We start from the raw sequence: 27,030 nt of genomic DNA, 5'->3' as shown, positions 1-27,030 counted from the left end.
CATACAGACTGGTCGCAGGGAAAGGCACCGAGATTGTCCCATCAATTCAGGCCTCTTCACCTTCACCAATTTGCCGTATCTATTTGTCCCCTGGCTCACGAGTGTAAGAATCGCCTCCCCTAATGCGATTATTTCCGAGCCATCGAGTGTCTAAGAATCGCAAGCAGGTGGAGGAAATAAGATATTTGATTAGATCCCCGGATTAACGGGATTTGAGGTCATTTCCGGTTATCGAGTTACTTGACCATCAGTGGCATGTTTCAGCGAGACGGCGAGGGGTTGGGGTAGGAAGGGGTTCGCCAGACAAAGCAGGGCTGATTACTGCCCAAAACGACGTAGTTACTGTCAAATGTTTGCCGATAATTCACTTAGTTGATCCAAACTGATGTCCAAACTTGTAATTCCAGCAGAACCGGGAGATCTATGAATTCTCCTCGCCACTGTTTGCCTAAACTTGACCCGACCAATTGGTTGTGACCTTTCCTTGTGAGTCGGACTGCCATAGTGATATTTATGAGATACAGAGTACGTGGCTGTAGAGTGCTTCATAACTCGCTTAGTGGACGGTGTATAAATCATACAGTCCATATACTCCCCGGGAACTGACCACTTGCCGGACTCCATGAAGCCCTGTTCACAGGATTCAACTTGTCGGTCCAACTGGTCGTATACCATTAGCTGGTCGAAAGCTGGGAGAACTGATGTATTTGTGTTATACAACTGTTATGTACTGTGTACGTGCACCTGTACAGATTACACTGTGTGACGGAGCTGTATTTAATGTGTGTGATAAAGCTAAACAACGAGTAGCGTCAGATTGACCGGGGATGTCACACTCTACCTCACTTAATAGTAGGGAAACTCTAAATGGCGTCGGTGCCTCGTCAGCACGATGACCATCGTGTATGTGACCTAACTATGGTTAGTTCGGGCTGAAAACGTGGTTTTGTGACTATCTTTACTTAATAATTGAAAACTCTTCATTTACAAAACATAAAATACAAGACAATAGACGTGCACCCCACAGGACATTCATGGCACCAGGTACAAGAGTTTAACAAGTCTCTTCCTTTCCCTTCTGCCAGCCAGTACAGTCCCGGATCGCCTCCGTGGTGTAGTGGTTAGATTGTCCGCCTTGAGAACGGAAGGTCGCCGGTTCGATCTTCGGCCAGGTCATACCAAAAGACGTTAAAATATGGTACTTGCTGGCCCTGCCTGGCGCTCGGCATTACTGGGTACAACAATGACTGGTCGGCTCGGAGTCAGTATAGTGTGTCTGAGTGGGGTATTCATGCATCACTGCGGCATGGTATCTCAGTGAGCTAGCACTATAAAAACCAGCTTACGTTTGGGCTAGTACAAGCAGCTACACATACACACGCATGCACGTCGTCATATGAGCGAAATACTCTTAAGTGCGACGTTAAACTTCATTTCACCTTACCCTACAGTCTCGTGTCAATCAGCATCACGGCGTGTGTGTCTCAGGTGTGGGAGGGGGATGTTATGACGAAGATAGAAAATTTAAAAAATATCATACTTCGATATAGGTACAGGTGATTTCAGCATATTTTGGATTTTTGTATTTGCAGAATTTCTACAGTTTTGCGTGCGGTGGCTATATCAGCCGGACGCGGTTAACGTGGAACAAGACGCGGATACGAGAGATCCCTGATGAACTGCCGCACAGATACAAGTCATACCTCATAGGTAAACACATGTCTACATACTTGCTCCTCTCAGCAACACCCCCACCCCACTCCCACCCCCCGTTGCGGGGCATATAAGGATATCATTGCAACTGCGAAAGGTCAGAGTGGATACTGCTTTAATTGGTTGCAAACAAGCATGGGGTTTCCCTTGTCAATCTGCCACTGGGTCAATATAAACAATCGAGAATCGAGAATCTGATAATTTTTATCATTATCAAAATATTATTCTAGGATACTGACTAGTATTATAAGATATATGAGATACGCCATGGTAACAGGATGTTGTTTGTTGTTGTTGTCAGACACGTTATCCAGCGGGCAAGGGGAGAGTGACAGCCCGGCCCTGAAGTCACTGCGAGCCGTATTCAAGTCATGCATCTCCAGATCAGCAAGGGTCGATGACGTCACACGAATCACAAGTAGGACCTTAAGTCAATAGACACATGCGCTTGAGGCGGAAGTAGTTTGGTAGACGTCTTGAGAGACCTACACATATTACATTTAAAGCATAAATCAATCCTCTAATGTCAGAACGTCAAGGTTGAAATGTCAGAAGACATTCATTGTGGCAGGAAATTCAACTTTTTTAATGTTTCGAAAAAGTTAAAAAAACATAATTAAAGATAAACATAGACGCGATGATCAGAAAGAGGAGTCCGGTGCCATTCATCATTGCTGGAGGAAATGTTGGTGTATATGTACTGGTGTTAATTAGAGGAGTCCTCCGTTTATTCCCATACACTGTTTTATACAGACCGGCCCTGGACGCTGCACACACCGGGGTGGTGATCAAAGCTTCCGACCTCTGTAGGCTGCCACTGTGATATTACTGGAACGTTGCTTAAAGCAGGGGGTACCTAACTCACATGTCAAACGCTACGCATGTTCTCTATTTAATCTGTGAGCATGTTTGTTTGATGTTTGGGAGACGGTTTGGTCCAGACTGACCACGCAGCCACCTCCTCTACGACATCCTCCACATGCCTCAGTCTGGTACTTCTCCAATCTGTCAAATATTTTTAGTTCTCTAAACGGCTTTGACAGAAACGTCTTCTTGTGGACACGTTGAGCAGAACATCGCACTAATTTCTGAGGCGGTGGAGTTGGGCAGAAGGGTAGAATCAATAAGTTGTGCCTGTGAACCGCGACTTGCTGTCAACCTTTGACGGTGTGCTGTTTATCTCACAGCTTTGCCCGCTAACAACAGGAAACTGCACCTCGAAAAGGCCGTTAACACTTCCAAATCAAGCTTTGGCATTCAATGAAAGCGGAATCCGTAATGCTACATAGACCAGCATGGTTAGCCAGTCCTTCAACCGAGATGGAATAGGACCGGGAGATGTTATGGCTGGATCAACCCAGTTGTGGATGACGATCATTCAGACAGTGATGGCGCTGTAATAAGTATATATTACCCGCTACTTCTGTATCTTGTCTGTAAAGGTCACTGAATGACACCCTCACTGTGTGAGACGGGTTTCCGTCTTCTATATGTAGTAATGGCCAGGTGAAGTCATATGGGGAGAGGCACACGAAGGATTGCAAGGTGAAGAAGTTCTAATGCATGTACGTGCGTGCGTGATTTGGCTGTTAAGCTATTTCCAGCAATGTTCCAGCCATCAGGGTACGGTACGCCAACACTTAGCACCATGTAGTTTACCGTTGTAGTTAATCGAACCTTGCCAACAGGCCGCCGCACCGCCACTGTGTATTAAATATATGCTGAAGCGGTAAAGCCATACAGTGGCTGAAGCGGTAAAGCCGTACAGTGGCTGAAGCGGTAAAGCCGTATAGTGACTGAAGCGGTAAAGCCGCACAGTGGCTGAAGCGGTAAAGCCGCACAGTGGCTGAAGCGGTAAAGCCGCACAGTGGCTGAAGCGGTAAAGCCGTATAGCGGCTGAAGCGGTAAAGCCGTATAGTGGCTGAAGCGGTAAAGCCGCACAGTGGCTGAAGCGGTAAAGCCGCACAGTGGCTGAAGCGTTAAAGCCGTACAGTGGCTGAAGCGGTAAAGCCGTATAGTAGCTGAAGCGGTAAAGCCGCACAGTGGCTGAAGCGGTAAAGCCGTATAGGGGCTGAAGCGGTAAAGCCGTATAGTGGCTGAAGCGGTACAGCCGTATAGTGGCTGAAGCGGTAAAGCCATACAGTGGCTGAAGCGGTAAAGCCATACAGTGGCTGAAGTGGTAAAGCCATACAGGGGCTGAAGCGGTAAAGCCGTATAGCGGCTGAAGCGGTAAAGCCGTACAGCGGCTGAAGCGGTAAAGCCGTACAGTGGCTGAAGCGGTAAAGCCATACAGGGGCTGAAGCGGTAAAGCCGTATAGTGGCTGAAGCGGTACAGCCGTATAGTGGCTGAAGCGGTAAAGCCGTACAGTGGCTGAAGCGGTAAAGCCGTACAGTGGCTGAAGCGGTAAAGCCGTACAGTGGCTGAAGCGGTAAAGCCGTATAGTGGCTGAAGCGGTAAAGCCGTATAGTGGCTGAAGCGGTAAAGCCATACAGTGACTGAAGCGGTAAAGCCATACAGGGGCTGAAGCGGTAAAGCCGTATAGTGGCTGAAGCGGTAAAGCCGTATAGGGGCTGAAGCGGTAAAGCCGTACAGTGGCTAAAGCGGTACAGCCGTACAGGGGCTGAAGCGGTAAAGCCATACAGGGGCTGAAGCGGTAAAGCCGTATAGTGGCTGAAGCGGTAAAGCCATACAGTGGCTGAAGCGGTAAAGCCATACAGGGGCTGAAGCGGTAAAGCCGTATAGTGGCTGAAGCGGTAAAGCCGTATAGTGGCTGAAGCGGTAAAGCCGTACAGTGGCTAAAGCGGTAAAGCCGTATAGGGGCTGAAGCGGTAAAGCCGCATAGTGGCAACACAAAAACACGGCAAATCATCAACATACAGCACAATACAAACATATAACAGAAACAAACACGGCACAGTACAAACATACAACACAACATGAACACAAAACATCCAACACACGTACAACCCATCACAACACAACATGAACACACAACATCCAACACACGTACAACACATCACAACACAACATGAACACACAACATCCAACACACGTACAACACATCACAACACAACATGAACACGCATCCAACACACGTACAACACATCACAACACAACATGAACACACAACATTCAACACACGTACAACACATCACAACACAACATGAACACACAACATCCAACACACAACATCCAACACACGTACAACACATCACAACACAACATGAACACACAACATCCAACACACAACATCCAACACACGTACAACACATCATAACACAACAGCGGACACCGCGAGTCTACACCGGAGTATGTCATCAACCGGTGGTTAACACTTGTGTAAGTCGGCAACACTTCTCAACCCTTACTCCCGAAGAGAACTTCCTTCAGTGACATTGTAGTTTGTGTCCGACGTCCACGTTACAGCGTGTGTTGAGATCAGTCACCTGAAGCTGATGCTGTTATATATCAGCTGTGTGCGGTGTGGTTAAATGCCGGAGAGCGCCACAGTAAACGTGTAAAGAAACCTGCTAATGATGGGACCTCTGATACGGAGGGACACACACATAGCTACATTTAACACATTTCGCGTCGTTAAAGGATGAGGAGCGTGGTTTTTTTCATCGGATGAGGATATTTCGGAAGTATTTACACCAGCAAAACAAAGTGTCTTCCAATTGCCCTCATCTATATGGCGTGGCGGCATCCATCAATATCACAGCTCATGTTTACAAAAGGCCCTTTCTTCCCAATATAGCGTTTTGCCGCTGAAAATTTCTTCTGTAATTTGACACACGTTTTTCGCATTCTGTAAAGTTCAACGATTCAAAAAATCGAAATTAAGTGATCTTAAGATTATATGAGTTGGAACCATTTGAAAAGAGGTTTTTGCTCAAACCGTAGATTAATTGACTTTGATCACCTCGTCGCTCAGTGTGGAAAGTCCGGTAATTGTTTTTGTAATGAAAATATGTCATCTAACCCCGAGAGCTTTGAATTAACCGAGAAGGTATTCCTCCGTTCTCATGGACGTTTTTGACACGAAGGAAGATTAGTTGGAAGTTCTCTGAAGTCCATACTTCCTTTTCAGGGATGAAAACATGTCATTTGAATTTGTAATGAAAGATTAAACTTAATGACAAGGTGTTATCCAAGTTTAGCGTAAGTAATCTAAACAATCCCCCTAGTGCCGTCTGGAGCTGACACAACTCTAAACTATAATTTAGTTAATGCAATGCTGATTTTCTTTATTTTGAAATGAAAACTTATTTTCCTGTAAATTGAAATTGAATTTGGATATGCAGTGGCATAATCCGTTGAGACCTGTGACCTTGACCTCTGTAGGATTTTGTCAAAAGGTTGCTACAATATATACAACTAACTTAGGTGTAAGTGGGGCGTGTGTTACAGCTGTCGCCTTGGTTGCAGTGTATGTGATGGGGGTAGTCGGCTAACTTCAGTATGTAGTGCGGTAGTCGGGTGTTTGATTGTATCAGTAGGGTGGGTGTTTGATTGTGTCAGTAGGATGGGTGTTTGATTGTGTCAGTAGGGCGGGTGTTTGATTGTGTCTGTAGGGGTGGGTAGGATGGGTGTTTGATTGTGTCTGTAGGGTGGGTGTTTGATTGTGTCTGTAGGGTGGGTGTTTGATTGTGTCAGTAGGGTAGGTGTTTGATTGTGTCAGTAGGGTGGGTGTTGGATTGTGTAAGTAGAATGGGTGTTTGATTGTGTCTGTAGGGTGGGTGTTTGATTGTGTCTGTAGGGTGGGTGTTTGATTGTGTCTGTAGGGTGGGTGTTGGATTGTGTCTGTAGGGTGGGTGTTTGATTGTGTCTGTAGGGTGGGTGTTTGATTGTGTCAGTAGGGTAGGTGTTTGATTGTGTCTGTAGGGTGGGTGTTAGATTGTGTAAGTAGAATGGGTGTTTGATTGTGTGTCTGTAGGGTGGGTGTTGGATTGTGTCTGTAGGGTGGGTGTTGGATTGTGTCTGTAGGATGGGTGTTTGATTGTGTCTGTAGGGTGGGTGTTTGATTGTGTCTGTAGGGTGGGTGTTTGATTGTGTCTGTAGGGTGGGTGTTTGATTGTGTCTGTAGGGTGGGTGTTGGATTGTGTCTGTAGGGTGGGTTTGGATTGTGTCTGTAGGGTGGGTGTTTGATTGTGTCTGTAGGGTGGGTGTTGGATTTTGTCTGTAGGGTGGGTGTTTGATTGTGTCTGTAGGGTGGGTGTTGGATTGTGTCTGTAGGGTGGGTGTTTGATTGTGTCAGTAGGGTGGGTGTTTGACTGTGTCTGTAGGGTGGGTTTTTGATTTTGTCAGTAGGGTAGGTGTTTGATTGTGTCAGTAGGGTGGGTGTTGGATTGTGTAAGTAGAATGGGTGTTTGATTGTGTCTGTAGGGTGGGTGTTTGATTGTGTCTGTAGGGTGGGTGTTGGATTGTGTCTGTAGGATGGGTGTTGGATTGTGTCTGTAGGGTGGGTGTTTGATTGTGTCAGTAGGTCGGGTGTTTGACTGTGTCTGTAGGGTGGGTTTTTGATTTTGTCTGTAGGGTGGGTGTTTGACTGTGTCTGTAGAGTGGGTGTTGGATTGTGTCAGTAGGATGGCTGTTTGATTGTGTCTGTAGGGTGGGTGTTTGATTGTGTCTGTAGGGTGGGTGTTGGATTGTGTCAGTAGGGTGGGTGTTTGATTGTGTCTGTAGGATGGGTGTTTGTGTCTGTAGGGTGGGTGTTTGATTGTGTCTATAGAGTGGGTGTTTGATTGTGTCAGTAGGGTGGGTGTTTGATTGTTTCAGTAGGGTGGGTGTTTGATTGTGTCAGTAGGGTGGGTGTTTGATTGTGTCTGTAGGGTGGGTGTTTGATTGTGTCAGTAGGATGGGTGTTTGATTGTGTCTGTAGGGTGGGTGATTGATTGTGTTTATAGAGTGGGTGTTTGATTGTGTCAGTAGGGTGGGTGTTTGATTGTTTCAGTAGGGTGGGTGTTTGATTGTGTCTGTAGGGTGGGTGTTTGTGTCTGTAGGGTGGGTGTTTGATTGTGTCTGTAGGATGGGTGTTTGATTGTGTCTGTAGGGTGGGTGTTTGATTGTGTCTGTAGGGTGGGTGTTTGATTGTGTCTGTAGGGTGGGTATTGGATTGTGTCTGACGTATATTTGCATCACCTGTGATAAAGTACCTCGAGCAGTTTTGAACTTGGTTCCAGTGGAAACAGACATGTTGAAATGACGAATGTTTCTTCCACAGTGACCGAATTCTTCCACAACCTGGGGGGTCTGCACTTGACAAACAACACACGTGATAGCAGCTTCGATATGACGTCACTATTAGCTAACGTCACGCGCTTGTACGGGGCTACGCCGTTCTTTAAAGTACTAGTCCACGGGCCCAGCAAGATATCGGTAAGTACATAGTTCAGGGTTGGGGTCGAACCTGGGAATAGGGAAACCCAGTGTCACAGAGTAAGGTCACTGGTAGCGCTAATGGATCTCTAGAAAATGGCGGTAGTATGTTAAAGCTGAAGTCATAGATGTAAAAACTAGATTAGCGACGTTCTCCGTATTAGTGTGAATCTGTGAAAAATGACGGAGAAACCAGAAGTCTGTAAAGAATGGTATTTATAACCACATGTGTCAATTACAGCGCAGACACAAACAAATACACCCCGACAGAACACAATGGTTCATATCCCCTTGACTTGTATGTCTCTGTGAGGAGCACACACCAATCACATTCAAGGGGCTGTCCTGGCGTCTGGTACCCACAAGATGTCAATACATAAATTGAATTTTGTTTCCATTGGTAACAAATTAATACTTCAGTGTCTGAAACAGATTTATTGCATTCCGCAGCAGTTTAACAAAATACAACTCCGATATGTGCTTCGAGCATTACTTTCTACATTACGTCAGAGAATTACGTGGGGTATCCATGTCCTTATGACAAGTGTCACATAATATTCAACTGCGATTTTTACAGTCATAGACAATCATTGTAAAATCACCACCCACAGATCTTTCAAAATATACATTTAGTATTTTACAACTGTAATTTATATGTCATTCCATTCACAAGACTGAGTGGGACACCGGGGTAGCCTTATCAAGCGTCAGCTCGCCACACTGCAGACCCGGGACCCACCGCCTCCGTGGTGTAGGGGTTAGAGCGGGAAGGTCGCGGGTTCGATCCCCGACCGCGTCATACCAAAAGACGTTAAAATATGGTACTTGTTGGTCCCTGCCTGGCGCTCGGCATTAATGGGTACAACAAGGACTGGTCGGCTCGGAGTCAGTATAATGTGTCTGAGTGGGGTATTCATGCTTCACTGCGGCATGGTATCTCAGTGAGCTAGCACTATAAAACCAGCATCAGTCTGGGCTAGTACAAGCAGCCGCACATACACATACACACGCATGTATGCACGTCGTCATATGAGCGAAATATTTTCAAGCACGACGTTAAATCCGATTTCACCTCAACTCACCTGAAGACCCGGGTTCGGTTCCCCACATAGATTCAATGTGTGAAGCCCATGTCTGGGGGTGCCCCCCAGACACCAATATTGCTATCAATACCATAACCGCTCACTCAGGTCGTGCCACGGGTCACGTGATGTAAATGGCCAGTTAAGTAAGCTCTTTGTAAAACTGTCACAGTTTATCAGAAGCACTTGTATTCTTATACTCTTGTATCATAAGGACCTGTATCTGTATAAATAAGGTGAAGATCAGATCACCAAGCCGATGTCTGCTACACTGGTAACTGCCATGTCGGGTCTGACAGTCTCCATGACTTGACCAGTCTGTCATCTTCTGTATCGGCATCAGTTACGGGGCTACTTACGTCGTCAATGCTGTAAGCACCAGGCTCTCATTGCCTGATACTAGATCAACACAATTCCAGTCATGGATGTTAGTGTTAGTGGATGTAGACGAGATCTGGCCGTAATGCTACATTGATCCTCACGCCGAGGAAATGACCTAATTACTATGTATCGCGGGTGTGAGGTGAGGCGGGGGCAGATAAGCATACCCTTGTCTGCCGATATATCGCGGCTATACCACGTCTTCACCAAGTGTGCACCACGTATACTTCATGGGTACACCCCATCTACCTTCTGTCTACACACACACACACACACACACACACACACACACATACACACTCTCTCTCTCTCTCTCTCTCTCTCTCTCTCTCTCTCTCTCTCTCTCTGTCTCTCTCTCTGTCTCTATGTGTCTGTGTGTGTGTGTGTGTGTGTGTGTGTGTGTCTAACGACGGTGACTGTGAGACCCACCAGCCGACATCATACGTGCATATCAAGGCCACTCATTTATCCATTATCCCCAGAAACCGGAATAACGATCAAGCCCAAACACATAATATTTATTTGGTTTTCCACAACAGTGGTATTGTAACAATATACTGCCATAGCCACTGCGTTATCCCATCACCCCTGGTGCAGTGCGTGGGTAGTTTATAACTTCCGTGGTCAGGTCTGAGGTTAAACCCTCTATGTTGGCGGTTGACCCCTTCGGTTTGACGTCCATAGATAAGACTTGCCACCGACCCCATGTCACGATATAGCAGATAGGTCTGCCTCGCCATTGATAGCTGTTAATTGCGAACATCGGGCTTGCGAATGTTTGAATAGACAACACTGAAGGCGATGATAGTGTCATTAATCAAATGTTTGACCATTTCTCAATATCACCATTGTCCCATCTGCAGCTGTGTGGGGATGTGGGGAGGCACTGGCTGACAGACCGTTAGAATAGCGCTCAATCACCTTACATGCTTTTCATCACTGTCACAAAAAGCCGTAACTTTGCAATTCCTTACCCCGAATATTTGAAATTTGCCACGTGCTTAATATAAGCGACAGACACACCTATTTGAGGATTGTGAATATGGGCCAAAGATTGAGTGTCTTGCTGTTTCAAATGTCTGGTAGGATGAATTTCGTTCCCAGCAAATGGAGATAATCTTTCCCCCTATGAACTGCTGTTACCAATACACTTTCATCATTCACATTGTACTTTATAGCATTTCGGTATGTTTCAAAGATGGCTATACATTCTTCACAAACACAGTTACAATGTCCATGCTTCCTAGATGAGATGAACTAGATGCTGGGAATATCACAAACACAGTTACAATGTCTATTCATCCTAGATGAGATGAGAGAATGCTGGGAGTATCTCATGGCGTGTGACGTCGACTGCAGGTTTTGATCGTAGCACGAGTGTATCAACATTTGCTGGACACATATACTGTAGTGGTTTGTTTCAATACCATATTGTTCTAAATGTTTTGATTTGTCCGTCCTCTTGTCAAGGTTTAATTGTTGTTCAGAAGTTATCTTCCAGGTCTCCTCAACGTGGACAGAAAGTGAAAGTATATTTGTTCTTCAGACTTTGTATTCCAAGTCTTCGTAACCTGGACAGAAAGTGAAAGTATATTTGTTCTTCAGACTTTGTATTCCAAGTCTCCGTAACCTGGACAGAAAGTGAAAGTATATTTGTTCTTCAGACTTTGTATTCCAAGTCTTCGTAACGTGGACAGAAAGTGAAAGTATATTTGTTCTTCAGACTTTGTATTCCAAGTCTCCGTAACCTGGACAGAAAGTGAAAGTATATTTGTTCTTCAGACTTTGTATTCCAAGTCTCCGTAAACTGGACAGAAAGTGAAAGAAGTGTAATTGTTGTTGATTCATTGCTTGTCTTGGTAAGTCAGTTGTGGTCAGTGGATGGTAACACGAAGTCCAAATATTGCCTTCCTGACATAGAGAGTCGGTCGTGGTTAAAAGGTGAATGACAGATAGATGTTAAACCATTGTGCTTCTGTCTGGGTGAGTCTGTTGTGGCCAACAAGTGAATGTCAAAATGTTGTTCAAACATTCTCTTCCTGTCTTGGTAAATATGTTGTTGGCAAGAAGTGAAGGGGTATATGCTGGTCATACTTAGTTTTTCTCACAGTTTTCAGGTCAAAAAGTGAAATGTTATATGGTGGTCATTCTCTGTCAGTCTTCTGGTCAAGAAGTGAAAGGTTATGTGTTGTTCTGATGTTTCCGTATTGCCCTGGTGTGAATCTCCGACAATAACTCCAGATTGGTAATGTTGTCTGGCTGGCCACTGGTCAGATATATGAGATGCAGTGCTGTGCGAAAGCATCTCGTCAGCTCCATCTTGGTTTAGCCGGCCAGTGGTCACGGACCGGACATGAGGGGATATGCAGGACCATTCATGGAATTTGTCCTAATCTCCCCTCGCCTGACTTGGGACGTCGACATCCACGTCATATATCTCATGCAATCAACTGCCCTGTACGGAATCGGGAGACAGTAGCTCCCAGTTAGTTGCAGAAATCAATCTTAATTAAAATCTGCGACAACTTAGAAACATCTAACAATAGAAGAAATATATGGTTCCTGACAAGAAATCAAGTTAGTATAAGCGATCAGTGTAGAGGGACCCTGGTAATATTGGAATTTGTTAATACGGCGCCTATGCCTTGTCATCTAAGCAACTCAACGGCTGCTGTTGGCGCCTGGCCAAGCCCGATTGGTCCGTATGGTCACTCCTATCTTCTGTCCGCCCTGCCGGCCGACCGGACACCGCCTGATAGGACGATACCGCCGTCATGGCAATCAGAAAGGCTAAATCTCTTTTCGATTACCACTGATAAATTACAGAGTGTCTGGAGGAGGGGATTTACATACGTGCCGAATCAACTGTCGTGACTCTCCAGCCAAACAGATAATAGTCAATTATATGCCCGATTATTTGATAAACTGGTATAATTCCTACGATTGATTTCAACTTTTATTATAGGTGGAAATGCCACGGTGGCCATCTATCACGCCATTATCGTCTTTACCTTAACGGCTAGATGACAGTGATGTGTAGATACGACACCAGGGGGAGCTGCAGTGGCTTTACATCTTCACTGTCATGTCTTTACACAAATACATTCAGGACACTTAGTTATACAGAGCACACTCTTGTCCGTCTCGAATGAACGAAAACTATGTTTGCCTGTAAGAAGTAAATTACATAATAACTTGAGGGTTTGTGATTCTGAACTATAGTTTTCAAATTATTCTGACGAACTACATTATAAACGGTGGATGTCGATGGAAACTTCGGAAACCAATAGAAGGGTATTTTATTCTTCAGTGCAAACGTTACAACATCAGGCTGATTCAGCTCGACATTGGAAACTGGTAGTGCTTTCACATTCGATCGGATCAGTTACCAAAAACAAGTTTCCCGCTCTATCCATACATCAAAATTATGTGTTAACGTCAAGTTAATCCAGTAATAAATATGATATAATCGGTGGTAGAGGATCGTTAATTGTGTGTTACATTACCACCAAGACGACCCTCAACATAATCAACACCACTGCATAGACAGCACCGAGGTCCCACATCACATAGAGCAGCTTGAACTCATTAGCAAATGTGATTGAGTGAGTATGCTTTTATGCCGTTTTAGCAATGTTCCAACAACATCAGTTCGCCTGGATTAGGTCTGATATTGTACCTATGTGTGTAATTGTACCACCCTCGTATGAACGGTGGTTTAACGTTGGAAGACAGGTTGCATACATTGATCTTCCGTTGTTTGTGCCTGGGGCGTCGGTGAAGATCCGGGTTAAAACTGGTCCTCGGCAACACTTGCTCGTCGAAAGAATCGACCAGAATCGAGTGATCAGCCTCGCTGACTTGATTGTCTGGTCCAAACGGGCGTCATACAGCTGGAATATTGCTGAGCGTTACATTAGCAACAAACACCCAAACAGGCTGAAGGGTGTGAGTGGCACAGTTATGAAAGGTGTCGCGGCTGGTCGTTCCATGTCCACCTTGTTCAGTTGGCACTGTCCACTTCTTAGATACGCCATTTACTTGTGACTGTGATTGAAACCAAATAGGCGCTGTGGCGCTTAACAAAACCATAGTCATCTCTGTTCCACCCCCGACCCCCCACACAGACACACACAAATGACCTTGTTACTGGAAGAGCATTTCGAAGGTTTGACTGACCCTTGGGAGAGGCAGGTCGACTGCAGCGTGGCCATCTGCCAGCATCTATCTATTGGGGTCAAGGCAGCATGTCAGTTGCTGGCGGAAGTACACAGGTGGGTCAGACTCAATCACAGGGAACTGTTGTATACAGCCTACACCTCACTCTGCTGCGTCCTTAGTGCGGACCACGCTCATCCCGGCCTCGGGAATTCTCGACCCCTGCGTATGTACAGACTCACATTATTCATTTCCATGGATGTCTTTTTTTTTTCACTTCCATTGACTTGGACGATCTGACCGTGAACTCTATCGTGCGGTTTAACAGAGTATATCGAGCAGTATCAACCACTGGTTCTCAGAGAGAACGATGCAGGTCATGCACCATGAGTGATGATTGTGCCAGCCTCACCAGGCTGTCTCACTTTCACTTGAGTCGAGGACAGGAGGACTGACACAGACCTGTAGTGACCGACTAGAAGGCTAGAGGACTGGCACCGGCCTGTAGTGACCGACTAGAGGACTAGAGGACTAGAGGACTGGCACAGGCCTGTAGTGACCGACTAGAGGACTAGAGGACTGGCACCGGCCTGTAGTGACCGACTAGAGGACTAGAGGACAGGAGGACTGACACAGACCTGTAGTGACCGACTAGAGGGCTAGAGGACAGGAGGACTGACACAGACCTGTAGTGACCGACTAGAGGACTAGAGGACTAGAGGACTGGCACAGGCCTGTAGTGACCAACTAAAGCGCTAGAGGACTGGCACCGGCCTGTAGTGACCGACTAAAGCAGTAGAGGACTGACATCGGCCTGTAGTGACCGACTAGAGGACTAGAGGACTGGCACAGGCCCATAGAGACCAACTAGAGGACTGGAACATGCCTGTAGTTACCAACCCAGGGTAGTGGTTGGCTCTCTGCAGGAACGACGTAAACAGACTCGGACAAATATGGAATCTAGAAGATTGATTGCCAGAAAGTTGAGACATTATCCACAGTGATAGTTCTAGCCATTGGAAATTGAAGGGCCATCGACCAGCTGTTTATATACACTATACAACAGTGATGGGTCATCTGAGTCACCATCATGGACCATTACCTCTTACTAGAGGACTACCAATCTCTTAATATTGTCTCTTGAAGCAAATTTATTACATCTTGTAATTGATCAGTAAAGAATTCTGAGTGAAGGCACCGAGCAGCTTATCTCTGACAGCGTATTGTCCAGCTGACCACAGCCCATCCATGATGATCACTGGACATTATATCCCTGCTAATGGCGTGTTGGTGTGTAATTAATATTTGCTGATCAGACAGTGGAACGCACTGATCTGATTACAATAAGACCTAAATAGAAACCCACTTTTGAAATGATGTATAAGCCTGTGTATGATTGTTCTTGCAGCTTATCAACCGCTACTCCGACCACATGCTGCATCTCCTGCGGGGCCTAAACGACGATGTTGGTAGTTTTCAGTTTCTTAGACCGAGCGACTTCATACCAAGATATTCTCAGAAGAGCAAGGTACATGGACTTTTACTTCTAAAACACTTTCAATATGTTTCAAGTAGATGTTTTTGTGTGTTTTAATCAGATATGTAAGATGACCTATGGGAAACATATGTTTTTGGTATGTTTATACTTAAACGTATATATGTAATTATTTCAACCACAATATATGGATGGAGTCCATAGGGAATACAAACGCAAAACCAGCTTTAGCGCATGCTTAAAAGATTAATAGAAAGAAGACATTACAATATATGTGTATGTTTGGTCCGTACACATAGGATACTTAAATCATGGCAAACTCTCTTATAAAGTAACACCATGTAAAACCTGACGTACCAAGACCTACATGTCACATGATATGTTTCCAGTCTATAGTCCCGGGGGTAGTTGTGTTCCAGTCTATAGTCCCGAGGGTAGTTGTGTTCCAGTCTATAGTCCCGGGGGTAGTTGTGTTCCAGTCTATAGTCCCGGGGGTAGTTGTGTTCCAGTCTATAGTCCCGAGGGTAGTTGTGTTCCAGTCTATAGTTCCGGGGGTAGTTGTGTTCCAGCCTATAGTCCCGGGGGTAGTTGTGTTCCAGTCTATAGTCCCGGGGTAGTTGTGTTCCAGTCTATAGTTCCGGGGGTAGTTGTGTTCCAGTCTATAGTCCCGGGGGTAGTTGTGTTCCAGTCTATAGTCCCGGGGGTAGTTGTGTTCCAGTCTATAGTCCCGAGGGTAGTTGTGTTCCAGTCAATAGTCCCGAGGGTAGTTGTGTTCCAGTCTATAGTCCCGAGGGTAGTTGTGTTCCAGTCTATAGTCCCGAGGGTAGTTGTGTTCCAGTCTATAGTCCCGGGGTAGTTGTGTTCCAGTCTATAGTCCCGGGGGTAGTTGTGTTCCAGTCTATAGTCCCGGGGGTAGTTGTGTTCCAGTCTATAGTCCCGGGGGTAGTTGTGTTCCAGTCTATAGTCCCGGGGGTAGTTGTGTTCCAGCCTATAGTCCCGGGGGTAGTTGTGTTCCAGCCTATAGTCCCGGGGGGAGTTGTGTTCCAGTCTATAGTCCCGAGGGTAGTTGTGTTCCAGTCTATAGTCCTGGGGGTAGTTGTGTTCCAGTCTATAGTCCCGGGGGTAGTTGTGTTCCAGCCTATAGTCCCGGGGGGAGTTGTGTTCCAGTCTATAGTCTCGGGGGTAGTTGTGTTCCAGCCTATAGTCTCGGGGGTAGTTGTGTTCCAGCCTATAGTCCCGGGGTAGTTGTGTTCCAGCCTATAGTCCCGTGGGTAGTTGTGTTCCAGTCTATAGTCCCGGGGGTAGTTGTGTTCCAGTCTATAGTCCCGGGTGTAGTTGTGTTCCAGTCTTTAGTCCCGGGGGTAGTTGTGTTCCAGTCTTTAGTCCCGGGGGTAGTTGTGTTCCAGTCTATAGTCCCGGGGGTAGTTGTGTTCCTGTCTATAGTCCCGGGGGTAGTTGTGTTCCAGTCTATAGTCCCGGGGGTAGTTGTGTTCACTGTTTCTGCAGTAAACATAAGCAAACAATTAAATCAGAGAAAAAATCCAAGATATCAGTTGTCCTGGCTGTGCCTCTGGGTAACAGTTTAATTGATATGTGTGATCAAGCGCCCAGGACTAGACGAGGTACCGTTATCGACACAGACAGTGCCCCCTTCCTCTTGTGATACAGTAGATTTTTTCTGTTAATGTGATTTCTGTTTTTGCAAGAAGCTGAGCGCTTTCAAGACTCTACTGTGGTCGGTGGTGTCGATGTTGACGGGCAGTCGTGGAGATGGCGCCGCCAGGGTGGCCGTGGAGGAGGTGTTTTACTTCCAGCTGGAACTCCACAAGGTAGGCAACGCTCCAGGGTGTCATTGCTGGCATGTCAGCGCGCCGCTAATACGACACTAACAGTGTTTCAGCTTCAGAAGCTTATGACTAAACACTCATTTGACAAGCAATCTATCAAAGATATTCTTTCTGTAGGTTTAATATTCATTTCTTGGCATCGACTCATCAATCAATACTGTTTTTATTGGCACTGACGGGGAGCGCATTTCCTGAAACTAGATAACAACTCAAAAACCCTTTCATAGTAACCAAGTTAGGGTATTGGGACTGACGCGATGAGAGTTCTCTCCCTTTGCGATGATCGATGCCAGTATATGACAGTGGATCTCGCGGGCCGTGAAGTCCGCGGGGACCAGTAATGATACCCAGTGATTAATCTCCATCACTTGAAGACTAACCCCGCGTAACCCCGGTGTCAACACATTTGGTCCGTGTTCCGATACCCCCCTGGCGGGTCGCGGCCTCGGGGACAAGTGAGCATGGGGTTATTTAACTAAAACATAACTCGGATTGCCGTGTCTCACTGTATAAAGATTGATGACAATTGCAGACCAGGGGTTGGGCTGTTCACGAGCTCCCATCTCTGTTGCAATTGCATTTCGGCTCGTGTGACGTACATCTCCCCTTCAAATGGCCAATTTACAAACGTTTCGACAGGCAAGACTATAAAACCAACAATAATCCATTTTGCCTCCCGCGATTAAACTCACTCTCATTTCATTGTGTAAATGCAATATCATTTTATCGAACAAATATCTTGTCGTTGGCAAACAAACATTGTCAGATCTGTTTTCGACTGTTACATTGTTCAGCTATGTCCGTGAGATGATCTGGTATGTATCCAGGTCCACTAGGTTCCCCACACTGGATCGTCCAGATCTGGAGTTGTCAGGGTGTAGAACATGGGTCTGGTGTGTGGTGCGTACACGGGAAGCTGCAGTCTGTTGGGGGCCAGGTCCATGTTGATATCTGACATTGCAGTGTGTCTTCGTGGTGTGAGTGTGTGTGTTTCCCTGGCTGTATCTGTGTGTCTGGATCGGTATGTGACAGTGTGTCCTGACTCTCTGTGAGGTTTCGTTGTGTGTATGTGTGTGTCCTGACTGTATGTGAGGTTTTGTTGTGTGTAAGTGTGTGTACTGACTGTATGTGAGGTTTTGTTGTGTGTAAGTGTGTGTCCTGACTGTATGTGAGGTTTTGTTGTGTGTAAGTGTGTGTCCTGACTGTATGTGAGGTTTTGTTGTGTGTAAGTGTGTGTCCTGACTGTATGTGAGGTTTTGTTGTGTGTAAGTGTGTGTCCTGACTGTATGTGAGGTTTCGTTGTGTGTATGTGTGTGTCCTGACTGTCTGTGAGGTTTCGTTGTATGTATGTGTGTCCTGACTGTCTGTGAGGTTTCGTTGTGTGTATGTGTGTGTCCTGACTGTCTGTGAGGTTTCGTTGTGTGTATGTGTGTGTCCTGACTGTCTGTGAGGTTTTGTTGTGTGTATGTGTGTGTCCTGACTGTATGTGAGGTTTTGTTGTGTGTAAGTGTGTGTCCTGACTGTATGTGAGGTTTTGTTGTGTGTAAGTGTGTGTCCTGACTGTATGTGAGGTTTTGTTGTGTGTAAGTGTGTGTCCTGACTGTATGTGAGGTTTTGTTGTGTGTAAGTGTGTGTCCTGACTGTATGTGAGGTTTTGTTGTGTGTAAGTGTGTGTCCTGACTGTATGTGAGGTTTTGTTGTGTGTAAGTGTGTGTCCTGACTGTATGTGAGGTTTTGTTGTGTGTATGTGTGTGTCCTGACTGTCTCTGTGAGGTTTCGTTGTGTGTATGTGTGTGTCCTGACTGTCTGTGAGGTTTCGTTGTGTGTATGTGTGTGTCCTGACTGTCTGTGAGGTTTCGTTGTATGTATGTGTGTGTGTCCTGACTGTCTGTGAGGTTTCGTTGTGTGTATGTGTGTGTCCTGACTGTCTGTGAGGTTTTGTTGTGTGTAAGTGTGTGTCCTGACTGTATGTGTGTGTAAGTGTGTGTCCTGACTGTCTGTGAGGTTTCGTTGTGTGTAAGTGTGTGTCCTGACTGTATGTGAGGTTCTGTTGTGTGTTGTGTGTGTATGTGTGTGTGTGTATGTGTGTCCTGACTGTATGTGAGTGTGTCCTGTTGTGTGGTTGTGTGTCCTGACTGTATGTGAGGTTTTGTTGTGTGTAAGTGTGTGTCCTGACTGTATGTGAGGTTTTGTTGTGTGTAAGTGTGTGTCCTGACTGTATGTGAGGTTTTGTTGTGTGTAAGTGTGTGTCCTGACTGTATGTGAGGTTTTGTTGTGTGTATGTGTGTGTCCTGACTGTGTCTGTGAGGTTGTGTTGTATGTATGTGTGTGTCCTGACTGTCTGTGAGGTTTCGTTGTGTGTATGTGTGTGTCCTGACTGTCTGTGAGGTTTTGTTGTGTGTAAGTGTGTGTCCTGACTGTCTGTGAGGTTTCGTTGTGTGTATGTGTGTGTCCTGACTGTCTGTGAGGTTTTGTTGTGTGTATGTGTGTGTCCTGACTGTATGTGAGGTTTTGTTGTGTGTATGTGTGTGTCCTGACTGTCTGTGAGGTTTCGTTGTGTGTAAGTGTGTGTCCTGACTGTCTGTGAGGTTTCGTTGTGTGTATGTGTGTGTCCTGACTGTCTGTGAGGTTTCGTTGTGTGTATGTGTGTGTCCTGACTGTATGTGAGGTTTTGTTGTGTGTATGTGTGTGTCCTGACTGTGTCTGTGAGGTTGTGTTGTATGTTTGTGTGTGTCCTGACTGTATGTGAGGTTTCGTTGTGTGTATGTGTGTGTCCTGACTGTCTGTGAGGTTTCGTTGTGTGTAAGTGTGTGTCCTGACTGTGTCTATGTGTGTCTGTGACCGTATGTGTGTTCCAAGTGTCTATATGTGCCCTGACTGTTTAGACTGACTACAAAGTGCATTATGTCTTTGTGTTTTGACATTGTATGTGTGATTGTGAGTACCGGTTGTGTCAGCGCATGCATGCATGCGTGCGTGTGTGCATCGAATGTAATGTCAGGATATGTGTATTTTGTCTGGTCTATATGTGGATTGCGTCTGCGTATTGTGAGCAATTATAATGACAGCCTGTGTGATCTGATTTTCCGAGTATGAACCTTTGACGTCGTTGCAGGTGTTATACGACGACGACATCGACTGGACGGAGGATGACGTCAGAGCCTGCTGGAAAGGCCACAAGTCTCCTATCCACACACTGAACACCAATTTTGGAGGGTACCAGATCACGTGGTCGGACTTCTTGATCCGGGTACTTGGTGGCATTGACATCACCTCCGTCACCGTGTGCCACATCCACCTGAGTGCAGCCGTGCAGGAGCTGCTCGCCAACACCCCCTCTTACGTCCTCAAGCGCTACATCCTCATCCACACTCTTTTCAACACCAAGGTGTTCTCTCTGCTCCCCAAGTCCACCTCCTTACGGCGGCAGCTGAGGGTGTTCGGGCGATATGGTCAGGAAGCAGGAACAGTAGAAGAACAGTGTGTTCACACAATCACGCAGCTTCTTCCCAACTCCTTGCTATGTGAGACGACCCCGTCACGGTTCAGTCACGCCCAGTACACCATGGAGACTGTGTTCTTCAATCTGAAAAGATCCTTGTCCGAAACATTATCCATCTTGTTTGGAATAACTTCAGATGAGACATATAAGATTGCCAACGAGACTGTGTCGAGTGTGTCGCGCGAGTGGCTGAGCGTGCTGCCGCTGCGGGAGAGTGATGTCCGCCTCGACCAGTATCAGCACCAGTCACATCAGTCGTACCTGTCCAACTTTATTGGGCTGATCAAGCTGAGGACGCTGCGGTACATGCAGGGGGAGGCGCATCGGCCGTACAACCCCGTCATCCCCAGCGTCCTGGGGGTGCTGGCGGGATGCAAGGGTAGGTCACATTTACATCTGCTCCTTTCTGCTGGAGGCGACAACCCTCACCTACCTGTATGAATGTGTGTTGGCAGGGAGTCTGTCATATGTTCTCGCTGACCTATCGCCATCTGTTGCACCGAAAGGATGTTGCATGCTATTACATTGTGTGTCCCTACTTGTTTACATCTGTTCCTGTTTGTCCCTACTTGTTTACATCTGTTCCTGTGTGTCCAACTTGTTTACATCTGTTCCTGTGTGTCCCTACTTGTTTACATCTGTTCCTGTGTGTCCAACTTGTTTACATCTGTTCCTGTGTGTCCCTACTTGTTTACCTCTGTTCCTGTGTGTCCAACTTGTTTACATCTGTTCCTGTGTGTCCCTACTTGTTTACTTCTGTTCCTGTGTGTCCAACTTGTTTACATCTGTTCCTGTGTGTCCCTACCTATTCATTTCTGTCCCTACCTGTCCCTGTGTGTTTGTATATGTTCCTGTATGTCCCTACCATTTTATATCACTCCCTATATGTTCTAACATGTCCCTACCTTTGAATATCACTCCCTATATGTTCTAACATGTCCCTACCTTTGAATATCACTCCCTATATGCTCTAACATGTCCCTACTTTTTATGTCACTCCCTATATGTTCTAACACGTCCCTACTTTTTATATCACTCCCTATATGTTCTAACATGTCCCTACTTTTTATATCACTCCCTAAATGTTCTAACATGTCCCTACTTTTTATATCACTCCCTAAATGTTCTAACATGTCCCTACCTTTTTATATCACTCTCTATATGTTCTAACATGTCCCTACCTTTGAATATCACTCCCTATATGTTCTAACATGTCCCTACTTTTTATGTCACTCCCTATATGTTCTAACACGTCCCTACTTTTTATATCACTCCCTATATGTTCTAACATGTCCCTACTTTTTATGTCACTCCCTATATGTTCTAACACGTCCCTACTTTTTATATCACTCCCTATATGTTCTAACATGTCCCTACCTTTTATGTCACTCCCTATATGTTCTAACATGTCCCTACTTTTTATATCACTCCCTAAATGTTCTAACATGTCCCTACCTTTTTATATCACTCCCTATATGTTCTAACATGTCCCTACCTTTTTATATCACTCTCTATATGTTCTAACACGTCCCTACTTTTTATGTCACTCCCTATATGTTCTAACATGTCCCTACCTTTTTATATCACTCCCTATATGTTCTAACATGTCCCTACTTTTTATGTCACTCCCTATATGTTCTAACACGTCCCTACTTTTTATATCACTCCCTATATGTTCTAACATGTCCCTACTTTTATGTCACTCCCTATATGTTCTAACATGTCCCTACTACTTTTATATCACTCCCTAAATGTTCTAACATGTCCCTACCTTTTTATATCACTCCCTATATGTTCTAACATGTCCCTACCTTTTATATCACTCCCTATATGTTCTAACACGTCCCTACTTTTTATATCAATTCCTATATGTTCTAACATGTCCCTACTTTTATGTCACTCCCTATATGTTCTAACACGTCCCTACTTTTATATCACTCCCTAAATGTTCTAACATGTCCCTACCTTTTTATATCACTCCCTATATGTTCTAACATGTCCCTACCTTTTTATATCACTCTCTATATGTTCTAACATGTCCCTACCTTTGAATATCACTCCCTATATGTTCTAACATGTCCCTACTTTTTATGTCACTCCCTATATGTTCTAACATGTCCCTACTTTTTATGTCACTCCCTATATGTTCTAACATGTCCCTACTTTTTATGTCACTCCCTATATGTTCTAACATGTCCCTACTTTTTATGTCACTCCCTATATGTTCTAACATGTCCCTACTTTTTATATCACTCCCTAAATGTTCTAACATGTCCCTACCTTTTTATGTCACTCCCTATATGTTCTAACATGTCCCTACCTTTGAATATCACTCCCTATATGTTCTAACATGTCCCTACTTTTTATGTCACTCCCTATATGTTCTAACACGTCCCTACTTTTTATATCACTCCCTATATGTTCTAACATGTCCCTACTTTTTATGTCACTCCCTATATGTTCTAACATGTCCCTACTTTTTATATCACTCCCTAAATGTTCTAACATGTCCCTACCTTTTTATATCACTCTCTATATGTTCTAACATGTCCCTACTTTTCATGTCACTCCCTATATGTTCTAACACGTCCCTACCTTTTTATATCACTCCCTATATGTTCTAACACGTCCCTACCTTTGAATATCATTCCCTATATGTTCTAACATGTCCCTACTTTTCATGTCACTCCCTATATGTTCTAACACGTCCCTACCTTTGTATATCACTCTCTATATGTTCTAACATGTCCCTACCTTTTTATATCACTCCCTATACGTTCTAACATGTCCCTACGTTTTTATATCACTCTCTATATGTTCTAACATGTCCCTACCTTTGAATATCACTCTCTATATGTTCTAACATGTCCCTACCTTTTTATATCACTCCCTATGTGTTCTAACATGTCCCTACCTTATTATATCACTCCCTCTATGTTCTAACATGTCCCTACCTTTTTATATCACTCTCTATATGTTCTAACATGTCCCTACGTTTTTATATCACTCCCTAAATGTTCTAACACGTCCCTACCTTTGTATATCACTCTCTGTATGTTTTTACATGTCCCTACCTTTTTATATCACTCCCTATACGTTCTAACATGTCCCTACGTTTTTATATCACTCTCTATATGTTCTAACACGTCCCTACTTTTTATATCACTCCCTATATGTTCTAACATGTCCCTACTTTTTATGTCACTCCCTATATGTTCTAACACGTCCCTACTTTTTATATCACTCCCTATATGTTCTAACATGTCCCTACTTTTTATGTCACTCCCTATATGTTCTAACATGTCCCTACTTTTTATATCACTCCCTAAATGTTCTAACATGTCCCTACCTTTTTATATCACTCCCTATATGTTCTAACATGTCCCTACCTTTTTATATCACTCTCTATATGTTCTAACACGTCCCTACTTTTTATGTCACTCCCTATATGTTCTAACACGTCCCTACTTTTTATATCACTCCCTATATGTTCTAACATGTCCCTTCTTTTTATGTCACTCCCTATATGTTCTAACATGTCCCTACTTTTTATATCACTCCCTAAATGTTCTAACATGTCCCTACCTTTTTATATCACTCCCTATATGTTCTAACATGTCCCTACCTTTTTATATCACTCCCTATATGTTCTAACACGTCCCTACTTTTTATATCACTCCCTATATGTTCTAACATGTCCCTACTTTTTATGTCACTCCCTATATGTTCTAACATGTCCCTACTTTTTATATCACTCCCTAAATGTTCTAACATGTCCCTACCTTTTTATATCACTCCCTATATGTTCTAACATGTCCCTACCTTTTTATATCACTCTCTATATGTTCTAACATGTCCCTACCTTTGAATATCACTCCCTATATGTTCTAACATGTCCCTACTTTTTATGTCACTCCCTATATGTTCTAACATGTCCCTACTTTTTATGTCACTCCCTATATGTTCTAACATGTCCCTACTTTTTATATCACTCCCTAAATGTTCTAACATGTCCCTACCTTTTTATGTCACTCCCTATATGTTCTAACATGTCCCTACCTTTGAATATCACTCCCTATATGTTCTAACATGTCCCTACTTTTTATGTCACTCCCTATATGTTCTAACACGTCCCTACTTTTTATGTCACTCCCTATATGTTCTAACATGTCCCTACTTTTTATGTCACTCCCTATATGTTCTAACATGTCCCTACTTTTTATATCACTCCCTAAATGTTCTAACATGTCCCTACCTTTTTATATCACTCTCTATATGTTCTAACACGTCCCTACTTTTCATGTCACTCCCTATATGTTCTAACACGTCCCTACCTTTTTATATCACTCCCTATATGTTCTAACACGTCCCTACCTTTGAATATCACTCCCTATATGTTCTAACATGTCCCTACTTTTTATGTCACTCCCTAAATGTTCTAACATGTCCCTACCTTTTTATATCACTCTCTATATGTTCTAACATGTCCCTACTTTTCATGTCACTCCCTATATGTTCTAACACGTCCCTACCTTTGTATATCACTCTCTATATGTTCTAACATGTCCCTACCTTTTTATATCACTCCCTATACGTTCTAACATGTCCCTACGTTTTTATATCACTCTCTATATGTTCTAACATGTCCCTACCTTTTTATATCACTCTCTATATGTTCTAACATGTCCCTACCTTTTTATATCACTCCCTATGTGTTCTAACATGTCCCTACCTTATTATATCACTCCCTCTATGTTCTAACATGTCCCTACCTTTTTATATCACTCTCTATATGTTCTAACATGTCCCTACGTTTTTATATCACTCCCTAAATGTTCTAACACGTCCCTACCTTTGTATATCACTCTCTGTATGTTTTTACATGTCCCTACCTTTTTATATCACTCCCTATACGTTCTAACATGTCCCTACGTTTTTATATCACTCTCTATATGTTCTAACATGTCCCTACCTTTTTATATCACTCTCTATATGTTCTAACATGTCCCTACCTTTTTATATCACACCTTATATGTTCTAACATGCCCCTACCTTTTTATATCACTCTCTATATGTTCTAACATGTCCCTACCTTTTTATATCACATTGAAAGGGGATGGTTTGTCTCAGCCTTGGATTCAGAATTGGTTGAGAAACTATGAAATCACATTAAGAGAAAACGAAAAGCTGTTAAAAAATCATTTTTCTATTCGCACCGTCTCCTTAACAAGACATTAGGGTCGGCGTCTTGCCCTGCTACAGCTGTGACCAGCGTCATCGCTGACGATCAAGCATCTGAGTGTCACGTGTCAACCGACTTTTTCTATCGTTCAGGCGTTATATTAGAGCCTCTAGTGTCCCAGATACATACACGTTAGAAGATATGCAGTCAATTTAAAACGCCTAAATGTTGGAAACAATGATGACATATAACATCAATGATTATTCTATTTGCTAAATAAAACGTTTACATGTGATATAATGCTGTCTGCACCTTACAACCACCGTGATACAGCTGATATACTGCTGTCTGCACCTCACAACCACCGTGATACACCTGATATACTGCTGTGTGCACCTCACAACCACCTTGATACACCTGATATACTGCTGTGTGCACCTCACAACCACCGTGATACACCTGATATACTGCTGTGTGCACCTCACAACCACCGTGATACACCTGATATACTGCTGTCTGCACCTCACAACCACCGTGATACACCTGATATACTGCTGTGTGCACCTCACAACCACCGTGATACACCTGATATACTGCTGTCTGCACCTCACAACCACCGTGATACACCTGATATACTGATGTCTGCACCTCACAACCACCGTGATACACCTGATATACTGCTGTCTGCACCTCACAACCACCGTGATACACCTGATATACTGCTGTCTGCACCTCACAACCACCGTGATACACCTGATATACCACCTGATATACTGCTGTCTGCACCTTACAACCACCGTGATACACCTGATATACTGCTGTGTGCACTGCTGTGTGCACAACAACCACCGTGATACACCTGATATACTGCTGTGTGCACCTCACAACCACCGTGATACACCTGATATACTGCTGTGTGCACCTCACAACCACCGTGATACACCTGATATACTGCTGTCTGCACCTCACAACCACCGTGATACACCTGATATACTGCTGTCTGCACCTCACAACCACCGTGATACCACCGTGATACACCTGATATGCTGTGTGCACCTCACACAACCACCGTGATACACCTGATATACTGCTGTGTGCACCTTACAACCACCGTGATACACCTGATATACTGCTGTCTGCACCTCACAACCACCGTGATACAGCTGATATACTGCTGTCTGCACCTCACAACCACCGTGATACACCTGATATACTGCTGTGTGCACTTCACAACCACCGTGATACACCTGATATACTGCTGTCTGCACCTCACAACCACCGTGATACACCT

The 27,030-nt window shown here is 44.5% G+C and overlaps 1 protein-coding gene across 1 annotated transcript in view; it reads left to right on the top strand.

The window, feature by feature from the left end:
• The window catches only part of LOC124281439 (endothelin-converting enzyme homolog), a 69,769-nt gene that overhangs the window by 23,824 nt on the left and 18,915 nt on the right, over window positions 1–27,030 (top strand). Inside the window, exons 3-8 of the mRNA XM_046717488.1 lie at window positions 1,593–1,710; window positions 2,015–2,131; window positions 7,938–8,092; window positions 15,122–15,241; window positions 16,918–17,037; window positions 20,171–20,936. Of these exons, the coding sequence (XP_046573444.1) occupies window positions 1,593–1,710; window positions 2,015–2,131; window positions 7,938–8,092; window positions 15,122–15,241; window positions 16,918–17,037; window positions 20,171–20,936 (1,396 nt within the window). The remainder of the gene's footprint in view (window positions 1–1,592; window positions 1,711–2,014; window positions 2,132–7,937; window positions 8,093–15,121; window positions 15,242–16,917; window positions 17,038–20,170; window positions 20,937–27,030) is intronic.

This window comes from Haliotis rubra, unplaced genomic scaffold (assembly GCF_003918875.1).
Source record: "Haliotis rubra isolate DU_JTF1 unplaced genomic scaffold, ASM391887v1 Scf284, whole genome shotgun sequence".
In the NCBI taxonomy this organism is placed as follows: domain Eukaryota; kingdom Metazoa; phylum Mollusca; class Gastropoda; order Lepetellida; family Haliotidae; genus Haliotis; species Haliotis rubra.
The sequence above is the reverse complement of the archived record's forward strand: the minus strand, read 5'-3'. Positions and strand labels throughout refer to the sequence as shown.